General features: G+C 39.2%; 3 protein-coding genes across 3 annotated transcripts; 1 reads left to right on the forward strand and 2 right to left on the reverse strand.

Annotated features, from left to right (window-relative positions):
* Nucleotides 1–2,759, reverse strand: gtf3ab (general transcription factor IIIA, b). Its single transcript, XM_084746891.1, has 9 exons — nucleotides 2,579–2,759; nucleotides 2,377–2,471; nucleotides 2,187–2,283; nucleotides 2,011–2,099; nucleotides 1,845–1,918; nucleotides 1,683–1,763; nucleotides 1,357–1,589; nucleotides 355–408; nucleotides 1–240 (listed from the first exon to the last, which is right to left on the reverse strand). Exons 1-9 carry the CDS (start codon nucleotides 2,690–2,692, stop codon nucleotides 109–111), a joined length of 969 nt encoding a protein of 322 aa, XP_084603017.1. The 5' UTR covers nucleotides 2,693–2,759; the 3' UTR covers nucleotides 1–108.
* Nucleotides 2,760–10,342: 7,583 nt separating this feature from the next.
* On the reverse strand, nucleotides 10,343–13,398 carry rpl21 (ribosomal protein L21). The gene is made up of 6 exons (XM_084746897.1): nucleotides 13,318–13,398; nucleotides 12,114–12,192; nucleotides 11,883–11,944; nucleotides 11,290–11,402; nucleotides 10,602–10,752; nucleotides 10,343–10,465 (listed from the first exon to the last, which is right to left on the reverse strand). Exons 2-6 carry the CDS (start codon nucleotides 12,178–12,180, stop codon nucleotides 10,376–10,378), a joined length of 483 nt encoding a protein of 160 aa, XP_084603023.1. The 5' UTR covers nucleotides 12,181–12,192; nucleotides 13,318–13,398; the 3' UTR covers nucleotides 10,343–10,375.
* A 563-nt stretch (nucleotides 13,399–13,961) lies between these two features.
* usp12a (ubiquitin specific peptidase 12a) lies at nucleotides 13,962–24,461 on the forward strand. Its single transcript, XM_084746896.1, has 9 exons — nucleotides 13,962–14,311; nucleotides 17,097–17,177; nucleotides 17,263–17,476; nucleotides 19,362–19,597; nucleotides 19,934–20,010; nucleotides 21,527–21,610; nucleotides 21,713–21,910; nucleotides 23,434–23,512; nucleotides 23,607–24,461. Exons 1-9 carry the CDS (start codon nucleotides 14,264–14,266, stop codon nucleotides 23,706–23,708), a joined length of 1,119 nt encoding a protein of 372 aa, XP_084603022.1. The 5' UTR covers nucleotides 13,962–14,263; the 3' UTR covers nucleotides 23,709–24,461.
* Nucleotides 24,462–24,496: the final 35 nt, after the last annotated feature.

Consider the following 24,496-nt stretch of genomic DNA (forward strand, 5'->3'; position numbering starts at 1 on the left):
TATTAGTGAGGCTTTATTTTACATTTGCATAACCAAAGAAAATAACAGAAATATTACGTGATTCATTTCACCTTTAATGAAAATATCAAAGCAGATTAGAATGCGGCCTCAAGACTTGTTATCATTTAAAGTTGTGCTGCGCAGCTTTGCAGCAAGCTTGGTGGTCTCTGCTCGATTGGCTGCAGCTGTCAGTTTCCGCTGTGCCAAACGCCAGGGCTGATTCTTTTTAGGACGCAGTTTCTGGAAGGGGAACAAAAATATAAAAAGCTCACATAATACAAAGACAAGGTGGAGGAGAGTATGAAAAGAGAGAGAAAGAGAGAGAAGAAAAGAAAAGGTTGACAAGGACACTACCTTCAGCTTTTTCTTTGCTGGGTCATGCACCACTCCATGTCGCCACAGGCTTTCCTGATGAGCAGCGAGACGAGTTACCAACTACACCATATCAACAATTTAACAGCTCAAGTAAACCAAAACATGTCACTTGTAGTATGGTCTAGTCCTGAAGTGTTTCAGTTTTTAATGTGGCTGTGTAAAATGAGGTATTATCAAGGTTACAGGAAATGTATTTGTGCTGCTTAAAACACTGAAATATAAATTTATGCACCAATTTCTGTTACTCAGGATAATCAAATCAGAAATGCACACTATTCCTCTTACCTGTAGTGCAATACATTCGAGATATCATCCAATAAAATGGAACGGAATAGCATCTCGGTTGTGGTGCTCACAAGCATTTGAAAGCTAGCTAGCACACCCTGATGTGAGCAGTTTTTTTTTTTCTTTCTACCATCCAACAACAGTATCACTGCACGCACTCGAGTATACACTTACTCATGGATGAGAGGCTTGTGCCTGTGACAGCACGGGATGTAAACATTAAGGGAGTCCTCTTGGGCTGAGTTTTAGCCTCTCATCCGTGAGTAGATGCACACTTCCTTCTGTGCAGTGATACGTTTGTAGACCGTAGAAAGAAAGTATTTGGAGCTGCTCACAACAAGGTCTGGAATATCTTGAGTAACAGAGTCATGATGTCCAGCACTACAGATAAGAGAAAATCTTTGACTTTGGGGTGATCTTTCCCTTTAACCACTTGTGCTGTTGAGAACAGCTCCAGATAAAAACTGTCTGGATTATGTAGAATAAGTTAGACTAGCTGCTGTAACTCCAAATTTAGTTTTTTGTAACTTTGAACACCGTAAACAAAATTCCACTTGCCTTGTGTTGTATTGGGATGGCGGCAAAGTGTCAAAGTACATATTAAAAAAAGCAAGTAAAACCCAAACTGAGCATTTCTGGACACCACTAGTTTGTGACCCAACATTTAATATCATAAATTGAAGTGTAGTGTTTTACCTTCATGGCAAAGCTCTTCGCACAGCCAGCATACGCACAGCTGAAGGGCTTCTTGCCTTCATGGTCTCCCAGTACGTGGCTCTCCAAGTTGAAGCGACGGGTGAACTTTTTGTCGCACCCTTCTCTGGGACATGACAGCTTCCTCTTCTCCTCAGTGTGGACACGGAGATCATGCAGGCGCAAGAACCAGGTGTTGTTAAACGGCTTTTTGCACACTCCACACGGCACCTTGACTGAGAACAAAAGAGTCATTAAAAACAAGACCCAGAGTCATGAGTTGGAAATACGCAACGCAACAAAAATACCACCCGGGATTACAGTCGTACCTTTATGTGCTTTTCTGTGCTTCAGATATTCCGTCCACGTCTTTCCCACAAAAGGACATGCTGCATTCTCACAAGGGTAACCTGCAGCAGAGAGATGTTGGGTTTTTTGGGTTAAACACACAAGAATTAAAGAAATAAAAGCAATTCAAGTTATCAACCAACCTGCATGCACTCTCTCATGATGCTTCAGTTTTCCTTGAGTGGGAAATTCTCTCTCACAGCCGCTGAAAGAACAACTACACCAAAAAATAAATACAAAGTTCTGATTTCTGACGGCCAGGCAAAGATAAAACTGAGCTTTTCCTGCATCAGATTTGTAGCCACTCACTGAAAAGGCAGAACTTGTTGGTGCTCAGACTGATGGGCTTTCAGCTGGTTCCTCTTCTTGAAATCCTTTCCACAGCCCTGATGGTCACACTGGAGGTAAACAAAGAGAAAAAGCAATCATCAGTGACAAAGAAGATAAAAAAGGAAAACAAGAGAGAAACTTCAGGATCATCATACTCGATATCGTGTCTCTTGGTGATGGTGAACTCGAGCCATGTGGTTCTTCATGCTGCTATTTGTGACAAAGGCCTCAGGGCATCCATCAACCAGACACCTGGAGGACCAGAGCAGGTAACAGTTCAAAGGAAGGTTCAGAAACACCAAGATCACGTTATATTCCCACTAAAACAAGGACATAATGGCTTACTTGTGTGGTTTTTCCCCACTGTGACTGAGCTCGTGTCTGGTGAGCTGATAGCGAGTATAAAAGCTCTTGTCACAGTTGTCACAGGAGAACGGTTTCTGAGGTTAAGGGGAACATTTGACACAATCAAAGGACAAGCAAACAGCCGTTCTGACGTCTCCACTTGGTCTTTCTGTTTGACTTTTGGTGTTTCAGATCCACTTACCAATCCTGTGTGTTTGCAAAGATGAGCCTCTAGCTTCCATGGCTTATTGAATTTAGCTTTACAATCAAAAAAGGAGCAAACATAGCTTTTTTGGCTTTGAAACCTTTCCCCCATCTTTAATAAGAGATGTCAGATGTGGTGTTGTGGTAGTAAAGGGGCAGGACACTTACAGACCTACAACCAGCAGCACACCTGTGCTTCATTTAACTTATTGGAATGTACCAATTAGCAGAAGAAAGGGGGGGTGGAGTATTTTTACTACAACACATGGATGCTCTTTCTATTTTTTACCTTTACACAATCAGAAAAGCTCCCACTGCTTAATTGACTGTGTTCAGCAGTTAACCTGAACTCAGCTGTGCAGGACTGCGGTGCAGGTAAGAAAATGATTTAGGCCTCTGAGTCTAATAGCGATCCCATCGATACTCAAACATCATAAACGTCCATGACTCTTTCCTCCACATTGATTGATTTGGCCTTTAAAAGTGTCACACAGGCTCCTTGCAGTATGCGTCCCTATCTGCTGATCTGCTGCGTGTGTGGTGCACAAGCAGGGAGAGAGGCGACTGTCTGTCTCCATTAATCACACACACACTCACAGAATTTACTGCTCTAATCTTAATCTTATCAACCCTCCAATATTGTTTTGTGATAGTGGAAATTTATTGTTTGTCAGAACTTTAGTGAGATACTTTGTAACCCACCAACCTGAACTAAATCATCCTTTCTCGGCCTTTAGAGGTAGACTGTCTAACTTTAGAAAGGAGAAATAATTGGAAAATTCAAGTAAGCAATGAAATGTACCAATGTTTAATTAAATACACATGGGGTTTTGCCGTTAAAACCTTATTTGGTCTAATTATGTTTGCTAATAGCAAACTTTATATAAATATTGTAGACCTTTAAGACAAATTACTTAATCACTTTTGTTTTTATGACTCCCTGATTGTGCTGTTATAGCTAAACAGTAAACAGTTGTCTAGCACTGTCATCTGTAGCCACAGTGGTTAACATCAGTTTTGTTTATTTGCTTTATTGTCCTCATTAGCCGTGTCCTAGATCAAGGCTAGTCCTCCTGGGGCTACCTGAACAGCAGCCGCTGAGGCCACAAGTGACAATTTATAGGACAACAGCAGATGTTGAAACAAACAGCAGCAGAGAAGAGTAATAAAAAACAGCAAAGTGACTCAGTGACTGCCTCCATTATCCAGCAGTAAATTAGTGAACATTAGACAGCAGACATAAACTACTAAGAGGACCATCACTGCCAAAATCCAAAATACAGAAATAATAAATTGACTATTATGCCATTAAAATCCACCAAAAATAAGATTAAAAATAAATTTAAGAATTAATAATTTTATAAAATCTGACATAAATTGATGTCTGTTTTAATTTGCTTCTGTATATTAATCCCACCATTTATTTAATTTCCCATTTCATTTTCTATTTTATCTCTTAATGTTTAAATTAATTCATTAAATTCTGTTTTTATTTTTCTCTAATATTCCTTTGCATTTTAGTAATACAAATCAATTAGCTAAATTAACAATTCAGTAATAAAATGGAAAATTTAACATGAAAGTAAATAAATAGGAGGAGGAGGGGAGTGAATACAAATGAATATGAAGGTAACTAAATACAGAAGCAAATTAAAATAGAAATATCAGTTTATTCCACATTTTATGAATTAATCAATGCCTATATTTATTTGGTTACATCACAGTGGTGCTTTAATGGCATATTTATTTATTTATTAAGTCATTTAGCTATTTATGTTTGATAATGGCAGTTAGGGTCCTCCATACAGGTCATACCCATTGAGTCATAACGTTGAACTGATCAAGGGTGTGTTTGTTTTTTCATGAATACGACTTTTACACAGTCAGAAGAAAATCGTGCTATTTCTTGTAAAAGTTTTATAGTCTCATGTAAATGCCAAAACTGCCATTTAATTAAAGCAGATTCCTAGTGGCCCATTAAAGATGAAACCAAACTGCTTGAAGTGAGACAGTTTTTTTTTTTTACTGGTTAAATGCTAAAACTGCTATAAGACTACATCTCAGTTTGCTAAAATTAGCTACCATAATCTACTGGTCACAGACTGTTGCTGCATGCTGAGTGTAATTTTCCATTTGTAAGAGTTGTTTTGTCTTTCAGAAGTTACATAGATTGCTTTAATTTTTTTTAAAAAGACTAGTTTTTAATGCTTTAGGACACAAACACAGGGACACTGACAATCCAATGACATTATCTGCTTGTCTAAACATTAAAGATCACCGTCTGCGGTCCATGCCATGCTCTCATGTGAAACCTTTGACTGACTTTTGTGAATAAGGCCTATTGAGAGCCTGTTGGGTGTTAACTCGGTGCCCTCCCACGCTTCAGGTAAGCATGCCTGGGTCAGTTGACACCGTTATCAGCCTCCTCCTCTTTTCATCCGGTCTCCCACCCCCCACCACCTCCACCTCTGCTGTCAGGGCCAGGATCAATACAGCTGGCCCAATATCCACATATATGACCATGCCTGCCCCCATCTGTGATAACCACACACACTCTATCACCCCACCTATCACACACAGAGATACAGCATGCTCTCTGTTTGGCCTGCAGTGGGATTTCCTTGTGCCTTTGTCAAACCTTCAGGCCGATCCCAAACACTCACACACACACACACATCAGGTGGACACACACCGTCACACCCATACTTGCATCACAGTTGTAAATATTACTCTCAAGACCACCGAGGGCCTTTTTTCTAACAGAAGTAGGACAGTATGAGGGATGGTGAGACGTGTGACACGAGGAGAACAGAGTTTAAAGGGCTGGTTCACCAAAACTGCATTTTTTGTTTCACCCGATTAAAATTTCACCCAGTTCAATTGAAATTAGTGCAATTTAATTTATGTCAAAGTACAGTCGCTGTACTAAACGTGAATTTTGAGGTTATTGTATTTTATTGCAGAATTTCGATTTATATTACAGTGTACTTTTATTCCACTTAATTTCAGAGGGAAATATGTTTTTTACTGCACTAAATTTCAAAGGACCTTTATATTTTGAGTTTTATTTCATAATTATAACTTTTTATTTCATAATTATGACTTTTTAAAATCTCATAATGTTGTTTTTTATATCTAATTATAACCTTTTATCTCATAATTTCAACTTTTGTTTTTTAAAAAAAAATCCTAATTAATTCAAACTCACCAGTAGGATTTTTTTCTTTCACTGATGGAAATGGGCTCATAAAATCTATACTCATTGTTTTTCTCATTTACCTGAGCACACAGGATTATAACTTGTTTCTTGTAGGATGGAGCTCAAGAGACAAATGCGACCTGTACTTGGGTGAACCTCACTGCTTACAGAGAATCATACATTCAACAGAGAGGATCATACAAAGTGCATAACAATGGAGGGTCTGTCAGAGGCTGGAAGGAAAGTGTAACGTTTGAATAGGTCACAAAGTACGAGTGAAATACTAGAAACAACTGTGTCTCTGAAGTGAGGACATTCTTCCAATGGGAGTATCAGAGAAATCTGCTACTTTGCTGAACAACTGTGTATCAACTAAAGGTCAGGTGAGACAAAATGTCCTGTGACGCGCAAGACTGCATGTAGAAAAACACAGCTGCAAAAATTCTCTTGGCCAACAAGCTGGGAAATCCCTCTACAGATGGAAATAACTGCTTCCTTCATTTCAGAAATTCTCACAACAGCTTCATCTATTTTTAAAAAAGGAGTCTCCATTATTCTATAAGGCATTACCAACAGTTTTCAGGGACTATTTCTTCAGTAGACAATAACTCAAAAAAGAAGAAGTTTGTGGAAAATCACATTGCTGTCGAAATTTTTCAGTGCTTTGAGCGCCACAAATATATGGACGCCCATTCCTGCCAATGTGATGAAACAAAAAAAAGATCCTATAAGTCATTACCATGGGAAACTTTCTCAAAATATTTTGATAGTTTCTCTGTGTTTTGAGGAAGTTTTATTTTGAGATACTAACTCATTATTTCAAGAACAGTTCTGATTATAATGACTTGCAGGATCTTTTTTTCATCATATACACATAAATGAGCTTCCAAATAAAATCCTATTCATCTCCACTGGAGGCAGAATCTCAGAGACAGATATTTCAACCCATGGGCACAAGAATGGGCCCCAAAATATCTATGTGTGTTTCATATAATTCAACATGTTCACACACAGCTCTTCTTGGATCAGGTCCGTCTGTGTCCATGTCCAATTATCTACTGTGTGTGTGTGTGTGTGTGTGTGTGTGTGTGTGTGTGTGTGTGTGTGTGTGTGTGTGTGTGTGGTTAATGTGTAACATCTCGGGTCGATACAGCTGCAGCCTGAGCTGACAGACTCAATCTGTGTGTGTCAAACGTGTGTGATTAAGGAGTTCATAGTGCTTCACGGCTTTTATCCACAGGCCTCGTCTTTCTGCTCTCCTCCTCCCTCTCTTTCTCTCCTTCTCTGTTTACTTTTTGTTCCTTCAATCAGTAACTTCCATGAGTCAGTGCCACACATCGTGCCGCTTTGCTGTATCTGTGAGAACACACACACACACACACACACACACACACACACACACACACACACACACACACACACACACACACACACACACACACCAAGGACTTACCGTAGATGTTCAGGTGGGATTAATATCATACCAGGTAGTATAGATTGATCAAAATTGGAAAGTAAGTGGGAAAATAAATTATGTATTACAGATTCATAAAAACTGGAAATAAAAGTGAGATATTATATGATGTAGTACAGATCCATAATAATTGGAAAAGGTAGGATTAATATAGTATAGATTCATAAAATTTGGAAAAATAAGAAGTGGGTTGAAAAAACAGTAGAAATAAAAGATACATGTTTTTCAATGAATAATTTCTTCATTTTATGAGAGTTCAACCATTGCTAAAAATCTGTAGGAATGAAAAAAAAAACCCAAACATATAGGCACCATTCACCTTTTCTAAATAGTATGGGTGAAATCCAGGTCCTTACAGATCAATACGAAGAGCTTTGGCTGCCAAGCAGCTCGTTGATTGATTGCATTTTATTTTTCCGTCTGTTTTCCTGGTTTTCTCTCTTCAGGTTGTTGGATACTTATTACTCTGTCCTGATAAGACCAGTGTCTAAAATCCCTGACCTCAGGCCTGCAGGGTTATGAAGGTGAAGAAAGACAACCTCTGCAGGTTTATCTCACCACTGTTGTCCACAGGAGGGATTACAACATTCGTAAAGTGTTTAGACTTAAGTTACTTTAAGTTACTCTTCTACTCAAAGAAAAGTAAAGTGACGCACTGACAGAAATGAAATATAATCCTGACACTGTTGGCTTTCTCCCACCTGATCTCTCTCTCTCTCTCTCTCTCTCTCTCTCACACACACACACACACACACACTTCATGCTGTCAGCTGCTCGCCCTATCTCTGTAAACTGCTGCTAATTCGTGTAAATATTGGGTAAAGTACTGAGGTGGGATGAGATAACCTATTTGTCACATAACCAGCCAGCCATTCAGCCTCCACTGATTAAACAGCACACACATCAAGTGGTCTCTCTCTCTCTCTCTCTCTCTCTCTCTCTCTCACACACACACACACACAATTATAAATCAGCACAGTTCTTATGATTTTATAAATCCACACACACTATATAAAGATGTTCATGGGCTGCTTTAACCAGTTCATTATAGCTGCTGGCACAGATAATGTGAATCATGGATAAGGACAATATGACAAATATTGCAATATCGGGATAAAAAAAAAAAAATGTCTCAATTCTGTACCAGACTGTGACAATATCTACAGCAATGTTACAGGGTTGATTTTATTTAATAAAAGGACTGTCTCTGACTGCTGCACTGTTTTTGTTTTGCAGTTATACATATATGATCAAGAATTCATTGGCAAGGACAGTTCATGCTAGTTTTTTCCACATATTGATGGCATACGGAAATTTCAAGTTGTATTTTTCTTATTTTTTTTCAAACATTGCAGTTGTTATACAATGCATTATCCTGTTGCCTTGCACTTGGAAGCGTTTGATTCTCCTCATTTAAAAAACGCTATACAAATAAAAATTAGCAATTTATTTCCACAATATGCTCCTGTGTGAAAGTGATTTCAGTTGAAATCACAGTGGTTAGTTTCTGTAGGCTGGGGGAAACTGCTGAATCATGGTCTGTCCAACACCCAAACATATGTCAGCTTAAGTATTGACAAGTCATAGATGAACCATATATGTTGTTGTAGTATTGGCCAAACAGAATATGGATCACGATTCAATAAAACAGAAGTGTGATACTCATGAACTCTACAAACATCTCAGTTTGGTGTTGTACAGTGAGTCTGCTGCTGTCCTGATGACACATATCCTGGTGCACACTGCCACCTACTGCACCGCCGCAGCACAAACCCAACCTGTGCAACCCATCCACTACAGACATGAGACCGAATCATGTTTATGCTTTTTTTTTGTCAGTTCTCTTTATTGATGCCATTTATTTTTTCTTTACATTTCTCCTCGCAAGACTAAATATTGTCTTACATTTTGAATATTGTTACATCATGATATTAAACTTGTCTTTCTGGTTTTAATGTCTGCGTTACAGTAAAGTGGTGTCATTGTCTGGACTTGTCAGAGAGCTTTGTCTTCAGTCTCTCAGTCATTGTCCCGAACACCGATAATTATTCATCAAAAATCTAATTGTGTTAATATTTTATGAAAATACCAATAGTCATCCCTACAATACTGTCACAATATCAAGTTATTTGGTCAAAGGTATTGTGCTATTTGAGTCTGTCCTAATTTTCCAGCCCTACTTACAATGATATCTCAAATATACATCTCAATACACCAGGGTGAGTTTATTTTTTTCATCTTATTAAATCAGTTTGGGAATACACACCTGAAGTGCTCTAAAACAGCACCATTCAAACCCAGGTCCCTGAAGTGGGTCCCTAGCAGAAGGAACAGAAGTTTTTAAATTTGTGTGACATTTCTTATTAAGTTGGAATGAGGAAGCAAATACAGTTGGCCATTTTAATTGACTGTGATTTATAGGTACCCTACTGTGATCACTGACAATGAACTACTTTATCTTCAACCTAAAATAAATAAATAAAAAGGTCTGTGTTTTGATGTGCATCTATTATGGGGGGGTCCTTAACATGAAAAGGACTGACAAATCCTTACCCTGGTCTACAAACCGGTAAAATTAAGTGAAAACACCCATGATTAGTGCCTATAAAACAACTGGACATCCAACATTAGGACTGTGGAACTGAGGCAACTGAATAAAAATAAACCATCACTGTTTTATTTGCACCTGAGATTTTCCTACTGACACGTCAAAATGTCTTCAGTGAAAAAGACCTATGTTTAGTCATGATAATGATGTAATTTGTCCTGTTTTAGCAGATACAACAGGAAAAGGCATCATCTATTAACACAAGGTCTAATCAAGAAAGGGTTTTAATTAGAGAGTCAACTGGCTAGTTAGTAAGTGACAGTGGAAATATGGTAAACCTTGTAGAGGCAACAGGTGAACATCTGAGGATTTAAAATCTCTGTGACGTGTGCCAGTCACTCTCAGATCGCCGGTGAAATGAAAAGTGCATTTGGTTTCATTTTGAGCAATCAAAGGAGGACAATCATCACCGAGTGATGGCACATCACGACACTTCAGCATAATTTAAATGTGCGAACAGACGACAACATGACAAGGAGCGTGTGTACAAACATTTTTATTTTGATGAGCTCTTTTATGCCATGAACTCGTAGGGGATGGGCTCCAGCAGCTGGGGGGTGTTTTTCTTGGTGCTGACAAAGTGAGCATCACGGGGTGGAGCAGGCTGTAGAGACAAGAAAGGAGGAATTGTTTATCCTTTCCACATTTTAAAATCCCAGAAATTAAATGTTATGACTTACATTCTGAATGGTTTAATTCAAAATAAAAAAGGAACCCAGTCATTTTTTAGTCATTCATACCTGGCGCTTCAGTTCCACCCAGGTGCCCTTCTGCTTGGCCTCCATCTTTCTGGCCTCGTTCTCCTTGACACGCTGCAGGAAACTGTCCCTGCTCTTTGAGTGCTTCACATGCTCAATGCGCACGTTGATCCTCTTGGCCAGGATCTTTCCCCTGCGAGACAGAAGCATAAACGAGTTCATATCAAACAAAAACAAATTGCCAGGTAGCTTTAGCTCGACATTCAAAGTAATGCTGTTTCAAAATGTGCACAGCTCTGCTGTCTCCTCAGAACAACCACAGGTCTAACAAGACAGGAGTCAGACTGGGGTGCTTAAGGATAAGATATTTTTCCCCACATGAATGACCACTCAGGACATAAAGAGCCCTGGTGGCAAAGTGAAGATGGGGTCACATCCCACCTTCTAAATGAAGTGTATGAGCAGGCATACACCACAAGACTGAAGCCAGGATTTACAAGTTAAACAAAAAAAAAGATAACAATGATCTGAGGGATTAAGAGTGTGCGCTCATCACAGATGGGTATTTGATCTTGTTCCACATCACAGGAGAACTACAGGAATGTAAGTCTTCCAACGTTATGTGTTGTTAATTTGAAGCAGTTTCAAGTCCTTTGGTGTGTGCCAGCCCAGAGTTAGATAAGCGTACACATTGATAGATACGTCACAATAAATGCCACTTTGTACTTACTTGACCTGCTTGTTGACAATGATGCCAACAGCATGTTGGGTTACATTGTACACACGTCCTGTCTTGCCATGGTAGCACTTGTGAGGCATTCCTTTTTGAATGGTACCTGTGCCCTAAAAAGAAATCACATGCAACAATGTAAAAATGTACTGTATAGCAATAACAACAACTCTATTAACATTAACCTCTACAGCATGGATCCGATTAAAATTGTTGGTTGTGTGAAAAACATGAAATATGAAAGACATTATGTAGCAGCTCCGTTTCAAACTAGAATACTAACAGATAATCATTTCTTTGCCGTTTACAGCTGCCCAGCATTCGCTCTTAAAATAAATCTTACTTCGGAAAAGCTCTTGGTATTTGTGCACCGACTCTTCAATCACTGCTATGTCATATTTTAAACTACTAAAAGTCTTGTAAATTTTATAATACAAATTCTTATAACTTCAAAAGAACCCTGTATCTTGTTGTCCTATGATTATTTACCAGTGCCTGACTCAATCTTATTTACATAAAGGTCTGATTTGCCCTACAGTTTAACTTGCTCATCACCCCAACAAAATTACTAGACAAAACATGCTGTATCTTACCTTGATGTCGACAATGTCGCCCTTCTTGTAGATGCGCATGTATGTGGACAGGGGAATTGGTCCTGTGAAGTAAATGCAACCAATTAATGCACATTATTTACAATCTTTTTTAATCTGATTTTATACATTACTAGACGATTAGACTGAGATCAAATTTCCAACACACCATTAAACAGCAATGTCCTCAAAGTGTGGTCTACATTAACAGACATCTTTTAAATCAGTACTCACCATGTTTGCGGAACTGCCTGCTAAACATGTACCTCGTCCCCCTCCTCTTGCCTCTGGTGTTCGTCATGATGCCTGATTACTGAAAGGAAATACAGTTCAGTGAGTCATGTTGGAGCTTAGAGATCTTCTTCAATGTGAACATACTGCACTCATGTTTAACAAGTTAAGAATGACATGGTGATAAAAATAAGTCCACTTCAGAGAAAACGCTGTAATTTTCATGTCACTGTTGGTGACCAGAATTATCACATTATCAGGATATTACTAGTTTGGTATTGAAAATCTCTGGTTTGACATAGGATCCTGCCACTTGCAATGCAAATGTTTTCACTGACACAAACACAGTTACCAGGATAATTAAAACTTTGAAACGATAAAAATTAAAAGTTGACAACTTAATTACGATTCACTGTGAAACAGATTTTGGTTACATCCATAGAGTCCGCTTCATTTACACCTAAATGCACCACACAATAATGGGGTCACAGAATCTGTATTTTCAGAAATCATAGGCAAACTGCAGTGCAATTTACAAAATTACAACTAGATGGATTTCCACACTAAAAAAGCATACTGGTGGAAGGCACAATAGAGCTGCAGTGATAGTCTTAAAAGCCAACGGACATATCTGCCACATAAACCAAAAAAACTTAGTATCCAAACAACCGATCCACGTGAATGACAACAAAACTGTCAAATACATCCCTAATGAACGCAGGTGAGAACAAAGATAACGGCGTTTTTTGATCGATATGATTTAAAACAATATAACAAAGCTGCTAATCACACCGGCTGTCTGTGAGGGGATAGGCTAAAGCAAAGGTTAGCATGACACACATCAAGCCCAGTTGCCACAACACTGGGCAGCACAGTATCTGCAATATTACGGTCTTATTTAAGGAAAACAACCAAATATCCACGACTACTGCCGCGTCAAGCTGTGTTACAGCAGGGGCAACAAGTGTTGAAGGAAAATACTGTTTCTACTGATCGTTTCACTGTGTCCATCAGGCCCACATGGAGAGCCACGCCGCTGGTCCTGCTCACATTCAACGGAAAATAGCACTAATTGAACCGTTTTTTCTGGGCCATAATAACCCAAACAGGTGTAAGGGAAGATCTGGGTTGTGTATATGAATGCAATTGTGTACGAATAATGCGATAAATAAGTTGAAAATAACATTTAATACGGAGAGGCTCTTACCCCCGGTCTCAACAAGATGGCGGGTACGGCGGAAAGAGAGAGCAAAGGCCCCCAAACTCCGCCTTGTGAAATACAGCTGAGGCAGGCCGCGATTTTGCCTGAACAAAATGAATATGACGCTAAAGAAGTGACAAGTGGCCACCAGTCCCAGTTATAATCGACAACGTTTCAGTGACATGCTTACTGTTTATTAATATTACTCAATTTTAACAAAAACATTTATGAAGACAAATACCATTCACAAACGCCACAAAACACAAAATATCGCAGTAACACAGAGCCACAGTCTACTAAGTGACAAGGCAGAAAAAAAGATATGGGGACATGGGCATTAAAATACAATTCTTGCCAATATACAATTCAAGTCGTCGTGTCTAGAAGGGAACCCCAGAGCCGCGAGAGATCTCGCGAGAGTTATAATTTCAACACAAACTGCGAACTTCTTCTTACTCAGTATGTTTGTCTCTAAGCGTGCTCAGATCTTAACATCAGCGTTGTCACATTATAAGACATGATTATTATGTGCAGCGAACACAATAAAGAAACAACTCGTATAAACCTCGCGATAGTTTCTCAAAACAAGGATTCCCTTCTAGACTCGATAGGGTTAGTGATATGCGCATGAGCAAAACTTGAGCAAGGCTAACCTTTAAATTTTTTTGACGGTATCAGTGGTTACTCAATCCCACGTTTTGTCATTACTTGATTAGGCATCAAGTAACACAAACAAGTATTTCTTGGAAACCTACGAGTGTCCGAATGTGTGCGAATCACAGCCCAAAGCGATTTAGCGAAGACGGAAGTAACTATTAGTGAATGCTCTTGTTTTCTTGAGCGGTTGGACTTTCCGTCGCGAGCTCAGCAGAATCGCCTGCCTGCTCTCACGAGGACAGCCAGCCCAGTCTTGTCAGCGCGCGGCTGTGTGGTGGAAGATGGCGCTAGCCGAATGGAAATCCTAATGACAGTCTCCAAATTTGCCTCTTTTTGTACCATGGTGAGTACACAGCTGTCTCATACCGGCATTTATCAGGCTATTGGGTGATTAGGAAACCATGCCTGCAATGTTATTGGCTTTTAAACCGCGGAATCGTAAATAAAAGCAGTTAATTCTGGTGTCTGTGCTAGCCAAGCAGTTTTCATAGCAAAGCAAGCAGCAGCCACCCACTGCCTCCTTCTTCTTGTCCGTGCTGGTCTTCTTGCTAACGGCTGTAGACGGATACTCTGTAGTGTTGACAATCTCTCAACTCGTAGCTTGACGACTTATTTAGTTAATTTTTATCACAGTTTCTTTTAGCACAGTGACAGTGCACCTGCTGCAGCTGGGATTCTCTGCTGCTAACTAGCTAACGTGAAGGTAACTAAAGCTAAACCAGTGTCACAGCTTACCAACAACTGGAACACAGCTGGATAATGGATGACTTCAGACACACAGAGAAGAATAATCTGCATTATTTGAAGGGAGAGGGCGAAAAAGGTTAAGTTGACGCGTTGGCCTTTGACAAACTAGCAGATCTTATTAACGCAGGCTATGACGACATGGTTTAACATTAGCCTGCGCAGTTGTGGAGCAGCTCCAGCTGCACGTCCACTCTGTCTGCACAGTTTGTTGATGTATACACATTTCGTCTTAATCTACTGCATCTTTTCTCAATCGCTCTGGTTCATTTTTGGAAACGGTCTTAACATTATCTAAATTGTAAGTGCAATTGCCACAACTGTATTGCATATCTGCAAAAAGTAGTAACTCACCCAAAACATGTCATTTACGTCTAAAAACCTCGTTTTTGTGTCAGGAAGTTGACCAGTGGCACCAAAATTAAAAAGTAATCCTTACTTAGTAATTCTTACTATACATATATATTTATTTAGCTGAATCCTATTGTGTATGATACTGAGCTTTTTAGTTTCAGATTTCAATAGTGGGTAAATGTTCACAAGGAAATGTAAATGCTGTACATGACTGTAGTACACAAAAAAATATATGCACATTTATTTATGTATACAGTATTTATGTGGCAATGTGTTACATATTAAACTAAAATTTACCATACAGCACACAGAATGAACACAAAATTACATTTTTGCCAAAAAAACTACAGTAGTTCAGGCAGGTCATTTGTCAATTTAGCAGAATCCCAAACATCCAATGACATAGATATTTACAGAATACACACGTCCATGAATGACGGATGCTGATAATTGAATGGATCATTTTGCATGTGACAATGAATGAATATTTAGAGTTTGTCACCAAGATAATTGATAATCATCTCATGGGTTTTGATCATCGAGTCATGTGCAAGTGGTTATTGTGCAAATTGTACACAATTGTGCTCACTCTTTTGCACACATGTACCAAAACATGTGCAAATTTACTCTGTTTAAATCTGTTGTGAACAACAAATTAATTGTTCAGAGCTTTGAACTTATAGTTAAAAAAAAAATCTCATCCAAGAATTAAGCCAAAGTAAATGAGAAAAATGGTAATCTTAAACCAGTCGTACTAGAGGGGTATGTGTTTCCCTAAACATCCATTGAGTCTTATTCCAACTTTAAAAACCTCTGGACTTGGATATTTTTGGTCTGACGTGTAGAGCTGCAACAGCTAATCAGATATTAAATTAATTGGCAACTATTTTGATATTCTCTGATCCCACCTTATTTTATGTGAATATTTTCCAGTTTCTTTAGTCCTTCTACTGAATATTTTTGGACTGTAGACAAAACAAAACATTTTAGGATGTCGTTTTGGGGTTTGGGAAACACTGATGCAGATTTTTCTTAATTTTCTGACATTTTATAGACCAAACAACTAATAGATTAATTGAGAAAATAATTGACAGATAACTCAACAATGAAAATAATTGTTAGTTGCAGCCCCAGACACATGCCATTTTGTTATCTTAGATGAGTTTTATATTTAAAAGCTTTTTTGGATGAGTGTAAGCACTGGCCAGGGACAGCCCAACATTTACTGTCAGTTGAAAATGCCGTAGCTCTTAGCTCTAATGGCATGAAAGGCTAGAGTGAGGTAGTACGGGAAATGTTGGTGTTTTTAAGCACCCATTAGTTTTTGGTTCATTACAGCAACAAGTTACCTTGAAAATGGCAAACTGCTGCCATCTAATTTGGCAAATATTGACTGATTTAGTTGTGGCATTGGTGTGTTTTTTGTCATCATTCTGTTCAACATAATGGCTGAACACCTGATACAGTTTAAAGTACTGTTTAAAGGTTATACTATTCAAAATCTAATGTGGCATCGCTGCTACTTGGCATCTTCTCTAATAAACAAAAAATTCCACTGTAGCTACATCCTGTAGTGATTGTATTGGGAATATCAGAGGTTTTTCAGAAATTGACTTCTTCTCAACAACACTTTGTCTCCTCTGGGCTACTTGCAGCTTAAAAAATTTAAATTCAAACTCAGAAAAAAAGCTGAAGATCTTCCAGTGAAGTTGTGGATCACAGAACTAACTAAATTACACATAGAGAGAATTAGGTTTATCTTAAATGATAGACTGAAGCATTTTAAGAAGTAAGGTCACCAGTTATTCTCTTGAACAATGAATAAAAAAGAATACAAACTCAAAATTTACAAGTAGTACTGTGCAGGCAGATGAAAGGGTAGCTAGAAGGCATTCTCCCTGTTTTCTGTTTCCCTTTCCCTTTCTCTTCCTTTTTTCTCTGAGCTTATTTCATGTCATGTTTGTTAATGAACTTACAGGATGTCTCATTTTAAGGAAATAAAAGATTTCTTTGGTTCTGTACATTTACAGGGCGCCAATGCCTCTGCTCTGGAGAAAGAGATTGGATCTGAGCAGTTTCCGGTCAATGAGCACTACTTTGGCCTGGTCAATGTAAGTGAATGACACACTGTGCACATTTATCTCCACTTGGCTCTTACTCATACTGATTCAACTTGATGTCATATGTGATTTTTAGTTCGGGAACACCTGCTACTGCAACTCGGTGCTGCAGGCTCTCTACTTCTGCCGACCATTTCGGGAGAAGATCTTGGCGTACCGCAGTCAGCCTCGGCGGAAGGAGAACCTGCTCACCTGCCTGGCCGACCTGTTCCACAGTATCGCCAACCAGAAAAGGAAAGTGGGTGTCATACCGCCTAAGAAGTTCATCACACGGCTACGCAAGGAAAATGGTGAGAGGAAATTGATGCCTGCAATAGGTTCCAGAAAAGTAGGGTCAGGAGCGTGTTTACAACTGTGTTTCATCAGTTTTTCTTTTAACAACACTCAGTTTGGGAACTGAGGACACTAATTGCTGAAGTTTTGAAATTCTTTCCCATTCTTGCTTGCTATATGACTTCAGGTGCTCAACAGTTTATGGTCTCTGTTGATGTATTTTGCACTTCATAATGTCCCACACATTTTCAATAGGAGACAGGTCTGGGCTGCAGGCAGGTCAGTCTGGTACCTGAACTATTTTACTAAAAAGCCACACTGTTGTAACATGCAGAATGTTTCTTGGCATCTTCTTGCTGACATAAACAGGGATGTCTCTGAAAAGATGACAGCATTTGTTGCTCCAAAACTGTACGTACCTTTCAGCATTAATGGGGCCTGCACATGTGACAGTTACCCATGATGCCGTGGGCAGTAGCGCACTCCCATACCATCACAGATGCTGGCTTTTGAAGTCAGTCCTGGTAACAATCTGGACGGTCCTTTCCCTCTGTAGCCCAGAGTACATGATGTCCATGATTTCTGAAAGCAGACTGAAATGTGGACTCGTCAGACCACAGCATTCTTTTCCACTTAGCGTCAGTCCATCTCAGATGAGCTTCGGCCCAGAGACGTTGGCAGAGTTTCTGGATGTTGTTGATATATGGCTTTTTTTTTTTTGCATGGTAGAGTCTTAACTTGTATTTATAGATGCAGCGACAAACTGTGTTTACTGACAGCGTCTCCTGGGCCCATGTCATGTCCTTTATACAATCATGCAAATTTTTATTGCAGTGTTTAATGCAGTGCCTTCTGAGGGGTCAAAGGTTTGTTCTGGGCCTTGCAGTTATGTGCAGAGATTTTTCTATATTCTTTGAATCTTTTAATGATATTATTGATTGTAGTTGATGAATTCCCTAAATTCCTGCAGTTTTGCATTGAGAGTTTTACTTAAACTGTTGGACTATTTGCCCATGCAGTTTTTCACAGTGTGTTGAACCTTGGCACATCCATGCTTGTGAATGATTGATCCTTTGGGGATGCCTCTTTTAATATCCAGTCACGATACTGTCACCTCTTACCAGTCAACCTGTTTACCTGTGGGATGTTACAAACAGATGTAAAAGAGGCATCATGTTTCCCTCAGTAAGCTTCTGATTTACATCGTCTTAATAAATCTGCAATAAAAATCTGTAAACTGTGTTGTTAAGGAAGACAAGCATTATCTAGGAAACATCACAACTTTCACTCTACATGGAGTTAAAACTAACACTGAATTGTGTTAAATGTTCAGAAAAGGAGTTAGTGTATGTTTGAGTTGTAAGAAATCATAAATGATCTTGTAGAAGGAGTAGATGTTTACAATAAGATCGACTTTTTATTATAACCTTACATTTAGTCCTAAAAGGGAATTAACATTCATGTTATTGAGTCAATCAACTTACATAACTGATATTGCAGTACAGTGTGTTTTCAGGTGTCAAATTTGTGGTACTTTTTTTCCTGACACATCTTAAATCCACAGAGACACTCAGTCTGTCTTTAGGTTTAAATATAAATATAAATATAATATAAATTTCTTTTCTTTCCATTTGATGGCTGCTGGTGAAAATGAGGCACGCACTTACTAAGATAGTTAGATTTATTAGTGCTATGAGATGGGTGATTGGTGACTATGAGCCATCTATTTCATATTGTCTTCACTGGCTTCGGCATAATGAAGAGATTATGTCATCAATTTTATTGTCAGATTTTTTTAAATTCAGAATTTAAGACAAAATTAAGACTGGTTGGCTACTGTCTCGTGCATTGTATTGTATCATGAATTGTCACTCTAAAGTCTCTCTGCTCTTTCTTTCTCAGAGCTGTTTGACAACTACATGCAGCAGGATGCCCACGAGTTCCTGAACTACCTGCTCAACACCATCGCAGATCTGCTTCAGGAGGAGAGGAAGCAGGAGAAGACCAACGGCCGCCTTGCCAACGGCACGTTGGACTCTCAGAACAACAACAGCAACGCCACACCCGCTCCCACCTGGGTCCATGAGATCTTCCAAGGCACTCTGACCAATGAGACACGCTGCCTCACCTGTGAAACGGTAAGATACGTCACTGCTATTTTCAAATGAGGGGGAGGTTTAAGTGGCTTAAACCAAAAGTCGTCAACTGTGTGTGACCAGTCATGTTCAAACAAGTTTTCAGTCAAGTCAGGTCGTCCTGTTGCTGATTTCTGGGATTAGTGACGGATGAAGTTTTTGGCACAAGCATAGAGAACAGCTCAGGTTGTATCAATAACAATACAATAGAAATGCCATGTTTATTGCCATAGGGCCACAGCCCTCATAGCACAGCAGTGAGACTGATCGGGCTGTCAAACTTGTCTTGTATTTGGTTTTAGTTCTTAGTTAATTTTGATGTCCTGTTTTTCTCTTCAGATAAGCAGCAAAGATGAGGACTTTCTGGACCTTTCTGTGGACGTAGAACAGAATACCTCCATCACACACTGCCTCAGGTAAACAAGCCACATGTAGAAGAAGAGCTGCATCAGGCATTGTTGAAGCAGGTTTAGTAGTTGATTGACAGAAAATTAATCAGAAATAAGGCAGAGCATTTGATGATTCCAGCCATTCTTTGTTCTTTCTTACATTGTAGTAAACTGAATTTCTTTGGGTTTTGTACTGTCAATCAGACAAAATTGTCACCTGGGGCCCTGGAAAATTGTGATGGACAATTTTCACTCAAGACAAGACAAGAGAATAATTACTTTATTAATAAAGTAAATAATCTACAGATGAAACTAATGAAAATGCAGCTCACTTAAGAATTTAGTTCCAGAATGTTTACTAGCGTACTGAATAGTCTCTGTTGAATTGTGTTGGAGCTTTTACTTATTATAAGCATGTAACTTACATGGTTTGGTGCCACTTTATTTGAACTGTTATAATCATGAAATGACACCTGTCATGAACATGAAGGAGCGTTTATGAGTGTTGATAGCTGTTGTCATTAAATGCCAATCGGTCAATTATGTCATTTTTAATGCAAGGTTCAGGCCAAGGCCATTTCAAACATTACACCTGATGTCTCAATACAAGTTTAAACTTGTGGTATAAAATTCAGGGAATTCAGACAAACACTACATTAGCGTTTTCTCGATTTTTCCTTTTGTGCCTGACTCGTTTATTTTGACCACACGGGTATTTGTCACAGCATGCGTGCACTTTGCAAAATACCATCATGGCTCAGTGAAAGCCGCTGGAAATAATGAGTTTCAGAGTGCAAATGTTGTTGTCCCATTGAGTCTGAAAGAGCCATTACGGCTCCCAAACAAAAAAATGCATAATTGACAAAATGATACTCACTGACAGTATTCATAATCATTCATAATCATTCCATCATGTTTATGACAGGTGTCATGTGATGGTTTATGACCATCATAACAAGAGCTGCAATGATTACTCGAAAAGAAAATTAGTTTTACAATTGATTAATTGTTTCAGTCATTTTTCAAGCTGGTTTCGGCTTCTTAAATGTGAGGATTTGCTGCTTTTCTTTGTCATTTGTGACAGTAAAAGAAGAGTCTAAGTTTTGGATGGTTGATTGGGTAAAAGAACCAATTTGAAGATGTCATGTTGGGCTCTGGGAAATTGTGATGGGAATTTCTTGACATTTCATAGACTAAAAAAATTACTTGACTAATCATGAAATTATCATTGAATTAATTGATAATGAAAATAATAGTTAGCTGGCACCCTAGTCTGTGGGTATAGTTTTAGGTATTTATTTCTTTTGTTGGCTGCTCTGACCAGGTGACGTTTGAATAAGGTTGCTGGGTTTTCAAGGATAAATCTGAGCTAAAAGTTGGAAAAACTTTATTTTTTTCCTGACTATTTAAGGAGAGCATGGTGAAAAATGCACTCTGTGCTGTGTCCTTCACCAAACTGCACGAGGAGAATGCAATGTTTTGAAATTAAATCTTTCATTTGTCAACATGGATTGACTAATGCTGTCTTTTTGGCTCCTCTCAGAGGTTTCAGTAACACAGAGACTCTGTGCAGTGAGTACAAATACTACTGTGAAGAATGTAGAAGCAAGCAGGAGGCACACAAGAGGTCAGTATACATGTTAATCAGTTGTTTGTGGTGTGTGTTCATGAATTTCTGTGTGCTGTTTGGGTACGTAGATTTCACGTCTGACTGATGTTTGTGCCGCAGGATGCGTGTAAAGAAACTGCCAATGATCTTGGCTCTGCACCTGAAGCGCTTTAAGTACATGGAGCAGCTGCAGCGCTACACCAAGCTGTCCTATCGCGTCGTCTTCCCCCTGGAACTCCGCCTCTTCAACACCTCTGGGGACGCCACCAATCCTGAGAGGCTCTATGACCTGGTGGCCGTGGTGGTGCATTGTGGGAGGTGTGTAGGTGCAAACACAACACCTTTTAACCGTCTCCACAGCAACCAGGGACAGGCAGACTAATCATTGTTCTAATAATAAAATGCATTTGAACCTGCTGGCTCGAGAATAAAGGTACATTAGAATGTAAATCATAGTTAAGAGGAGAAAACACAGACGCTCGTCCATCATTGTTCAGCTGTGCTGTTACTTTTTCTGAGTGCCGGCTCTGACCCAGCGTGAGTGGGAGTTTGTCTGTCTGTGTTTAAAAAAGGTGTTTCCCTGCTCTCCACACACTGAAACAGACTCCAGCCCTTCACAACTCTGAGGAGAAATAATTTATTAAAGAAAGTATATTAAAAGGTCAAACGTATCTGCAGTTGAGTGAGTGAGTCGTGAGTCCTACAGCTGTAAATTATCTGTCTGAGTCTCCTCTTCTCCCTTTGAGCTTAGCTCTCTTTTCAGCTCCCTCTTGCCACGGTTATTTTCAGAGCAGGCTGATGTATCATGAAATTGATGTCATGATTTGAGGCTATATATCGTCTGGGATTTCGGCTATCATAATGTCTTCATGGTGTTTAAATCATACTGTATATAGAATAGTGCCTCAACGGAGTGAGATTAATAAATGTCTGCCCTGTATGGCGAACATATCTATGTAACAGGGCATGAGACTGTATACTCATTCTATATTCATTCATACTATATTCATATTGGTCCACACAGTTCTAATGACTTTTCCTCACTAAGCACATATTATCACAGCTGCAGACACTGATTCAATTATGTTTTTAAGGTAGATTTTTGACATTTCCCAGCTGCTACAGTACAAGACTGAGGCCAGTCTGGTGCTGCTCTGATTTAATTACAGTTATTCTATTTTCAACATGTAGCATGTTTAGTTCACAGCTGCACAGATGTTTATTTTGTTTAAGATGCTTACACCAGGAATGCAGCAATTGTGAAATTCTGGGCAAATGCTGATACCAATGTTTAAATTAACAATATGGCCGAAAACTGATACCGACACCAAAGTTTTGTTGTTTTTGTTGTAGTTCATTTTGGTTTTGTTTATTTAGTTCTGCTTGTGTGGCAGTGAAACAAAGAAATTTTAATATTAAAAAAAAAAAAGCATTTCACCAGCACAAAACTGATGTGACACAACAGCTAAACATTAGTCTCTGCCATCAGTTAATGCCATCTTGTTTGCAGATTGCAGTGAACGAGCCAAATATGTTGTGTGTTTGTTGCTCTTGTCAGGCTGAAGTTGGGTGAAGCTGTGCAGGAATTGCATGCAGTCACCAAACTTCATGAACCAATGTAAATGTTAAGGGTGCAACTTCTCCCACTCAAACAGCTGTACCAAAAATAATAGTAACGTCAAAGGTGTACAGTGTTTACATTTCCACAAAGTCCTGCGAAGGAGTTTAATAAGGCAAAATAAGTTAAAACACCTGTGTGGGCAATTGAACATTGGTGTAATGCCATCTTAGGGGTTAAAATATGGTCTGTAGAATTAATACAGTATACTTTTTCTTTTCAGCGGTCCAAACAGGGGTCACTACATCGCCATTGTGAAAAGCCACGACTTCTGGTTGCTGTTTGATGATGATATTGTAGAGGTAAGTAAGTCCATCTGTGTACATTGATATTCATAGTAACATTTGATTTAGTTTTGTTCTAACCCTGCTGTGTGTCGTCTCTCTCTTCTTGCAGAAAATCGATGCACAGGCCATAGAAGAATTTTATGGTCTCACTTCTGAAATCTCCAAGAACTCTGAGTCGGGCTACATCCTCTTTTACCAGTCCAGAGACTAAATGTGGAGCCGAGCGTTTCACCACACAAACCCAGGAGAAATGCTCTGTTCCCTCTTTTTGGGAGCAGCGGACCATAAACACACCACAGCAGCCCGTGTGGGTGACATACCTGCCGGCACAGCTGTTATTCATGCTTGTGCTTTAAATGCACTCAGCGCTGCAGCTCAGACGTGGAAGTTCTCCTCCCCTCTCCATGTACCCCCTCCTCATCCCCTTCACTCTGGCTGGACGCTGCTGCTGCTGCTGCCGGGACAATGAGACAATAATGAATGAAAACTGTGTCAAGATTGTTTTTAAAAAAGACGTTGAATGAGGGGTTGTACAGATGACGGTTGGTCGTATGAGTGGCGTATTAGTTTTTGCCTTGGGTGTGGGGTTGAATGGGTATTTAATAATTCATATGATGTAATATTGGCCCGGTGTCTTCACCCCCTGCCCACACTGTCATTCTGCACTGGGATTTACTGAGAGTGGATCATGTTTTTGATCGTGGATGTAAAGGAGGACGGGTGTGGGGCACACTGGGTTGTATATTTCTACAGTGTACAGGATGGTATTTGTATAAATATAACAAGAAGATAATATTATCATTGGAAATGTTAGACCTTGAGAAGATGTATTAACACTATGGTGCACTTTTGATACCGTTTTGTAGGTGTTGGCAAGTTTAATGTGAGGGTTTGCTTAAAAAGGCCTGTTGTGAAGCGATTATTTTCTGTTTTAAAGAAAAAGAAATAAAGCCAGTAAGATTGAGGCTGGGTGTGCTCTCTTTTCTGTGTCCCACAGGT

The sequence above is a fragment of the Lutjanus erythropterus genome, chromosome 21, assembly GCF_056507025.1.
Source record: "Lutjanus erythropterus isolate fLutEry1 chromosome 21, fLutEry1.hap2, whole genome shotgun sequence".
In the NCBI taxonomy this organism is placed as follows: domain Eukaryota; kingdom Metazoa; phylum Chordata; class Actinopteri; order Lutjaniformes; family Lutjanidae; genus Lutjanus; species Lutjanus erythropterus.